The sequence below is a fragment of the Theobroma umbraticum genome, unplaced genomic scaffold, assembly GCF_002168275.2.
Source record: "Theobroma umbraticum cultivar Fairchild unplaced genomic scaffold, ASM216827v3 scaffold_147.0, whole genome shotgun sequence".
NCBI classification, from domain to species: Eukaryota; Viridiplantae; Streptophyta; class Magnoliopsida; order Malvales; family Malvaceae; genus Theobroma; species Theobroma umbraticum.
Window position 1 is genome coordinate 7,214,851 of NW_018397259.1, and position 8,169 is coordinate 7,223,019.

Here is an 8,169-nt window from a genome sequence, read left to right on the forward strand (position 1 = left end):
AAACCATGTTGAAATTGTTTTATAGTGAGGGAAATTACAAAGATCATGAAATCTTTGGTTTTGTAGCCCTTTTCACTACAGACAAAACGTGAATGAGTTTAGCCATGTACTTATAATGGAGGTTTTTTGTCCTTTAATTTTTTTGAAAAATTTGATTTGGTTTATTCTTATAAATGGAGACAACGAGAATCGAAACTTTGTCCAATTAGTTAGCATATATATTTCACAAAAGTTATCTATGACTCTACCTTGTAATGCACGAATTAAATGACATTTGAAAAATTATTATAGCCTTTGATATATGAAAAAGTGTGGATGGTCATGTAGTTGAACATTTTCAATTGACCTTGAAATAATGTTGTTTTGGGATAAGGTTTGAATTAAAGTTGTGTGTGCATATATAACTTTATTTAATACTATTTTTAATAGTAGTAGTTTCCAAATAATCATTATTGCGTTCAACTTAAAAAAAAGTCAAATACCAATTTTGACAAAAAGAAGAAAAAGAACTTCTAAGATTTCGACTCTTTGTTTGAAAGTAAATAAGTTAAAGTCACGAGTTGTTGCTGCCTTTCCATCCTTCTATAAAAGGCAGAGCATTTGATAGGAAGGCTTCTATCACCGAGAGAATGCCAAGAGGGATTGCAAAGATTCATGCAAAATCAGGGCACATCAAGCAAAGGGAACTTGAAAATAATCCAATTTGCTCAATTCCATTTTATACACAATCCGTATATTTTTTTTCTGTTGATTTCTAGCTAATTTCTTCCATACCTTTTCATTCTTTCCCCAGAAAAGAACAGGCATGAGGAGGCTGAAAGGAGGCAAGGCGCCGAAAAGGTTAGTCTGAGAAAAACGGCACAAACAGAGCTACCCATGTTTCCTTTGGTTTCTTCTTCTTTATTTTTTTTTTTCTTTCGGTTACCATATTTGTTAATGTTAATATAATCACATCACTCTCTTGTGAATTCTGAGTAGTGATCCAAGTATAAATTTTGATTTAAATGGAAAAAAAATTTTAGTTTACAACATCAGATCATACTTGGTTAATCTTTATTATAAATAACAAGAGGTTAAATCCTAAACTACCTATTTTTATAATTATTTTTCTCAAATCAATGGAGGAAAATAAAACACACATCCTTTTCTCCATTGATTTGCATTTCCATAACTCCACTTTTCTCTTTCAGGTCACATGGGCGTCGAGGCAGGAAGAACTTTCCATTTTCGAGCAGGGAAACCAGTAGTCTCGGTAAGATTAAGTTCTTCGTCCAACATCCTAAAAAATTATTGATATTTTCTATAAGGATTACTTGTTTCAATATACACTCACAATAATCCTTAATAAATATCTCTTGAGGTTTTAATTAATTGTAAAAGAGGCACGTCCTTGAGGGGGAAATAGCATGGTCTAGGGGCCCAAAATAATTGTGATGTCTTTTGTCTTCTCTCAAATAATGACCTACTAAACTTTGAGTTTTGTTGATACTTTTTATATAGTTAAATATTAATATTTATATTTGTGGTACCTAGACTACCTACGAAACATGGTCAATGGAGGATGTGTATCTCAAAAGAATTCTCTTACCCTTTGTAGTTGAAAGACAAAGGCATGTAACTTTTTATTTTGGTAATAGAAAACCCAATAAAGTAATTATTTAGTTTTGATTATTCCTTAGCTACAATTCTTTACTGAAGCAATTATGTTTTCTGTCTGACTCAAATTTTTATTTGCTGGCCGTTTGCAAACAAATTAAAGGAAAGAGCCCCAGAGTTGCAAACAAATCCAGGCTCCTGCAGGTTGAGGTGATGGAAGCCGGATTGGCAAACATGGTAGTGCAGATGAGTGACTCGGCTAAGTGGCTAATGGCAGCAAGAGAAGCAGCCGACCTGACCGAGTCAGAATTCGCACTGCTCATCAGGAGAAGAAATAACCTGGTGGATAACCTGATTAGGAGAAAAAATGAGCTTTTGAAAATGAAGGGAGTTGAAGCTTTCCTGATGCTTAAGCTGGGTTTCCATTGAATTGGAGAATTAAGTGAATTAACCTTATTTTAAAATGTACTTCAGCTTGATGGATAAAATTAATAACTGCCAGATTGCTAGAGACTTGACTTGTGTTTCATGAAATCTGTGTTTGGTTTTGCTGCTGTATCATAGTGTGCCAAATTTCTAAAGTTTAGGCATTAACATAGGAACATGTTATAACCAAAGCTCCACTGCTCAAACATTTAAAAAAAAAAAAAGAAAAAGACCTTTGCGTCATTGAGGGAGGGCTCCCAAAGAAGGCGAGGATCTGAGGCATTGGCAAATAAGGAGAGCAAAGCTAACAGAAAAAAAATGCTAATGCTACTAGGAATTGAGCACCTTTCGTTGTTACAGCCTATAAGTAAACTTTCTAGCTTAATTTTTCGTAGTTTTATTACTTGATGAGGTTTCAGAATTCCTGAATAAGAGCATGGCAATTTTCGTTGACAAGACAAGCATTGTATTCTTCAAGCCCAAGCATGATGTGCATATGTGTCTGTGAAAGCCCTGCCCAATTCCAGACGGGCCTACACCGAGTAACCAAAGAGGCCGGAAAAAGCTTTAACTATAATTGGGATCGACGTTCTTTGAGATAAACTGATTCTCTAGGGCTTCATCTAAGACCCATCTGATCTTCACTCAATGGCTTGCACTTTGAACATTAAAAAATACAAAATAAACAGCTTTTGTTATGTTCACGCCTTCTTTTGTTTGGAGCAAAATGCGGGTCCCACAACTTCTATTCCCAAAAGGGAAAAGCATCACTTGCTCTTAGTCAAAAAAAGAGGCTTGGAAATAACTTCTCATATTTATAAATACGAGAAGCTTTTGCATGCCCGTCTGCATATCCCTCTCTCTTTCTCTGTCCCTGAAATCGGAACCGTATTTCGAGGTTCAGTTCTTGCTGGATTATGAGATCCCCCTTTTTTTTGGGTGTCAAATCTTGTTTACACCGAAAAGAAGGGAGACAACGTTATCTTACGCAAATTAAGAGTTGAAGCTGTGGTGTTAATTGGTTGAAGATTAGTGTCTGCAGGTGGATATTTTAAGCTATGTCCGCCCTGAATAAGGCCTTTTTAGTGTGGTCCTGGCAAATACATTTCGGGTTGCCCTGTTAGCGGCTGCTAACACTGGTCGGAGTGTCGGCATTCAATTTTTATATCGGGTTTGTCTCTACCCGAGATCTTGTATATATGCTCGGTCAATATTGAGACCAAGCCATCTCTAGGAACCAATTATAATATGGATCGGTGGAAAAACAGAAATATGAACTTTTATGAACATAATTATATGTTCTTCACTAGTACAAAATTTTCAAGACAAGCCCTGCCCATCCTTACCCTCATCTTTTTGATCTTCCAATTTGACTATCTAAGTGTTATTTATTTATTTATTTCGTAGATAGGGTTATCTTGATGTCAATATCGTGCGGAAACACTCAAATCACTGTGGACTTGTTCAGGTATTTGCCTTATGTTATAAATATATGATGCTTTATTAATATCTAAATGTTTTCAAATTGTAATAAAAAAGACTAAAGATTAGAAATCCAGTAACTTTCAGCTTAGGAACCCGTCAATGGGCGGTTTTAATTATGATTTGTCAATTGTCGCAAGCAGTCGGCCCATGTTCGGCAGACTTGTGGAAATGGCGCACGATGAATCAGTCGAGGTAGCCGCCTCGTTAATGCCAATGACAGATCATCTCCCTCTAGATTAGATGAGACTGCCTCAATCAAAAGATAAGATAAAAAACTTTCTAAGAATTCAGTGTGTAATTGGAAGGAAAAAATATTGTTTCTGTGCGCGTCACGGACTGCATCAGATTAGATAGGGCTAAATCCGTCCATTGCTCATTGGATCTAGCCAAGCAGGCCGTTGCCCACGTTAACAGGCTAGATTTGGATTTCGCTTGAGTCGACAGGATGAGTTTGATTGGCTTTGCCACAAAATTAATTATTCTTATAATAGTATGTACATGTATGTATGATAATAGTATGTGCATGCATGCATAATCAGGAATTAGTCAAAATTGCTCGGTCAAGTATGTGTAAATGGATTTTGAGGGATGGGAAAAGAAATCTGGTGTGATATATCCTTAGGTGAAAACAGTAAAGAATAAACCCAAAGGTAAACATGTGTCCAAAAGAAAATGTCTTTGAAAAATCAGATAGCATTGCAATTAAACTGTGAAGCAATCAAATCTAAAGGTTTTAACTCATTGAGCAAAAATGGGGTCAAGAGAGCACACTCGTAAATTTGACCTTTCGAACTTTGCTTTTGTATAGGAATTTAAATATAAAAATTAGATTTTATTTTATCGGCTTATTATCATACATTAGAAACCAATGATGATCATCCTACTATTTGTTTAAATGATATATATGAACTTTAGTGGTTGACCCAACAACCCGGAACCCAACTTGCACCGGTTTCTCTCTATAAGGAAAACCCATCCCCAGCTTCGCCTCAGCTGGATGTTTCGATGAAAACAAAGAGAGCAAAAACGATTTCACTCAAACCATCAACCTCAATTAGTTGGCTTCTACCCATGATTTCTTTGCCTAGCTCGTCCGTGGCTCACTATTTAGTTTGGTTTAGGGAACCAAAAAAACCCGAATTAGAACCTTTGGTTTCAATTTGGCTTTTAAACATTTTGACCAAACTGAAAACTGAATTTTTGTAGTAAAAGTAAAGGCTTATAATATTTTGGTATATATAATATAAAATTTATTTGTATTTTATTAGTAATATATTTATTTTGTGTTTGTAACCGTATTGTTGGGATTAATTTTTGCTTATGTTACTAGTAGCTTATTTAAATTCTTGTCTTGTATTTAATTGAACTGTTGGTATTTGACTTGATCTATATGGGCCATTTTAACTAATTTGAGTTTTAAGTTTTAGTAGAAATTTTTTAGAGGTCAAAGCGTCTGTATTATGATCCCTTTACTTAAAATTGATTAATTTAATTATGTATTTTAAGATTTTGTACAATCAAGTTTCTCTCCTTAACGTCTTTTAAATTGACTATTAATGGTGTTGATATGTGAGATTATGTTGATGTGACAATGATCACATGATAGGCTCGATTTTTTTTTTTGCAAAAATATTTTTTTGCATATTTATTTTTTTATGTCATGTATTAAGATTAAATTAAATAAAAATATAGAGTGCATGAATTACATTCAATAAAATTGTAAAGTATAATGATTAAATTGAACAAAATGAAAGTACAATGACTAAATTAATTAATGGAGTGCCTAAAATTAATGTTTATATTGACAGCAAGATATTAGTGTATCAATTAATTATTCTTGTTTGGTTTTTGTTCAAATATGATTTCATTTAATCTTTGGGATAATTTAAGTCCGACCCACCACTTGCGAAAGTTTTTGGTTGTCTTGCCTCGTGCTGCTAATTGTTTGTTGAGCAGCTCTTATTTTTTGTAAGTGTATAGGGTCACTTTTTACCAAAATTAGTTTTCTTATGTCAAGAGGACTCTTTTACCACTCTACTTCAAGACTTGTTGTGACATTTTAATTATTGGCTCAAATAAATAAATTATTTTTTTAAAAAAAAATCCAACCCATCGCGTACACGATCTTCAATTTAATTATATACTTCCAAAGAAGGAATTGGGAATGTAGATTGGTGTTATTTTGTTTTATTATCCAAGCTATAATACTAATAGAAGTGTTTATGGGTAGGGGTGTGCATGGGTCGGTTTCGGGTCGATTTTTCGTCAAAACCGACTAAAAATTTTTGGGATATAACCGACCGAACTGCAATGATATAAAGTCGATTTCGGTCGGTTTTTGATGATGAAATCAATTGGTTGACTTAAGTTGACTTGGGTTAAAATGGATTGAATTGAACTATGATTTATGGGCTAAAATGGTTAAAGATTAATGGCTAAAATGACTCGTGGGAGACTGGGTTAGAGGGGGCAGGCCCAGGCCGTCAGGGGGGAATCGAGACTCATGGGAGGGGGGGCAGGGGGGAATCGGGACTTGTGGGAAAGGGGCCGGGGGGAATCGGTAGGAGTGGGAGGGGGGGCCAGGGGAATCAAGTCGGGTTTCGTCGGAGGGGGGCTGGGAGCCTGGGAAAGGGGACCGGCCGCAGGGAAATCTTTCAATAAAACACAACAATCAGGAGTGGGGGGGGGGGGGGTCGGGGAAAATAGTAAGGGGCGGGCCATGGGTAGCCGGGGGGGGGCTCGGTTTCTGGTCGGTTCGGGGGAAAGGATTCCCCCTGACGACCGAGCGGATCAACCAACGAGGCCGATCGAGCAATACAACCCGATTGTGTTTTTTTATTTTTCTTTTTGGTTGCAAAAACAACTATCGGTTGTAACCGTCGATTACAATAACCGACGGCTGCGGTCGGTTGGACGGTTCCAACCGACCGTTGCCCACTGCTATTTATGGGATAATACTAATCAAGTTGAGTCAGGCTTATTGAATCTCTCTCTTTTAATGTCAAATTTAGGTTTCGTACAGTTTGTCATTTAGTTATTTTATATTAAAAATAAAATATTATTTTTATATTAATTTTTAATATTTTTAATATTAAAATAAAAATATGATATTATTAATTAATATAAAAATATTTAATTGAGCCGACTCAAACTTAAAAGTTCATGTCCAACTTGACCCAAATTAAATTGGGTTCATGGGCCTGGGTGGATAATCTGGCCCTTGCACACCTCTGATAACACAGTTCTTTATTATCTTTTTGTGTGCAACTGATAACACACTCCTTTATGGTATTTTTGCTAATACTATTTATGGTAGAATTAAAAAATATATTAAACAAAGAAAAAGCCTTATAATCATAAATTTACAATTATAAATCGTTGCGCTCTTCAAAATTAAATCTGATTTTGTCACAGCAACCAGGTATTACTAATTGTAAAGTATAGAAAAGATCAACAAGGGCATTTTCTTCAAATATACTAATCCGATTATATTTGTAACTTCAATCTGTATACAGCTCAAATGGTTCCCCTTCAAGAAGAGAGAAACAGAAATGTCCAACTTATTCCTCCTCTAATGGCATGAAAATAGGTGAGTTTTATTCTTAAATTGAGAACTTGAAGAGATGAATTGTATCAGATAATTTTGAGTTTTGTTTTCTCATATATCTATATATAATATATAATTTCAGTTTAAAGTCATTTTCTTTTGAAATCAAATTGGCTTAAAATCAATGGGATTCTAGTTCCATTTTCTTCCGTATTTTTGTATTCAGGTTTGAATGATTTCAGATTTAAATCATTCTGGATAGGTTATAGTTGGTAAAATATTTAATAAATGTGTTGGGCAGGTTTAATTTCAAATTCCAATTTCTCTTTGTTTTCTTATTGCTTTTTTGGTTTTCCACTTTTACGTTAAATGCTTCCATTGATATTGTTTTATTCAGCATTGAAATATACTTAACCAAAAGCAAAACTCTATTTATCTACTTTTATACTTCATGAAAAAAATAAAAAATAAAGATTAAAGCGCAGACCTCGATTGCACCTTTTTTTCTCTCTTCTTAATCAATTATGTAAAACATGTATCATGACTGTGTACACAGAAAAGCGGCCAGCAGGAGAAGAAATCATTGCCCAATCAAAAAGGAGCACCTCTCTGCCCAATTCAGGCTCTAAGGTGTTGTATGACTATATTTATTTCTGAGCCTCCAACTTGTTAGAACATTTTCTTAAACTATAAAATTTATTTATGGTGTTTGAACCTTTCATTTGCCTACCCTAGCAGAAAGCGAAGAAGAGCCTAAAGAGAATGAAAGTTGAAGTAGCAGAGAAGAAAGGGGAGACAAGGTTGATGATGGAGTTGCTAAAGGAAGAAGCAAAAGCAAAGGGGATTTCAGTTGAAAAGATTCAGACTGATATTGAGAGAATGAAGAGAGAAAATGTGCTAAATCTCGAGAAGGATGAATGCACCCGACTATTTATTAATCATATGCTGGTTATCTTTGTAGCCGAGGACAACGTCCTCATGCTTGATTAATTATCGACTTCAACTATTGGACGAATAAAAGTTCGTGTTTATCAAGCAGTATACAAAAAAACACCATGTGCTGCTTGATAAGGATCTATGAAAACTTTCGACTTTGTTTCTCTTGAAGACCGTGT

The 8,169-nt window shown here is 34.9% G+C and overlaps 2 protein-coding genes across 5 annotated transcripts in view; both read left to right on the forward strand.

Annotated features, from left to right (window-relative positions):
- Window positions 1-2,394, forward strand: part of LOC110415608 (uncharacterized) — a 2,729-nt gene extending 335 nt beyond the window's left edge. The window contains exons 2-4 of one of the 2 annotated variants that reach the window (XM_021427309.1): window positions 794-840; window positions 1,191-1,252; window positions 1,760-2,394. In XM_021427309.1, coding sequence (XP_021282984.1) covers window positions 794-840; window positions 1,191-1,252; window positions 1,760-2,025 — 375 coding nt within the window. In that variant the 3' untranslated portion in view covers window positions 2,026-2,394. Of the gene's footprint in view, window positions 1-558; window positions 841-1,190; window positions 1,253-1,759 lie in introns of those variants that run through there. The other variant, XM_021427310.2, reaches the window with a different exon arrangement.
- A 496-nt stretch (window positions 2,395-2,890) lies between these two features.
- Window positions 2,891-8,169, forward strand: LOC110415700 (uncharacterized). Of its 3 annotated transcripts, none has more exons than XM_089783448.1 (5): window positions 2,891-3,193; window positions 3,430-3,490; window positions 7,023-7,096; window positions 7,611-7,684; window positions 7,790-8,169. In XM_089783448.1, exons 2-5 carry the CDS (start codon window positions 3,444-3,446, stop codon window positions 8,042-8,044), a joined length of 450 nt encoding a protein of 149 aa, XP_089639574.1. In that variant the 5' UTR covers window positions 2,891-3,193; window positions 3,430-3,443; the 3' UTR covers window positions 8,045-8,169. The 3 variants fall into 3 exon arrangements, with proteins under 3 accessions (XP_089639574.1, XP_021283070.1, XP_089639575.1); XM_021427395.1 differs by having other exon boundaries at window positions 7,793-8,169; XM_089783449.1 differs by having other exon boundaries at window positions 3,434-3,490.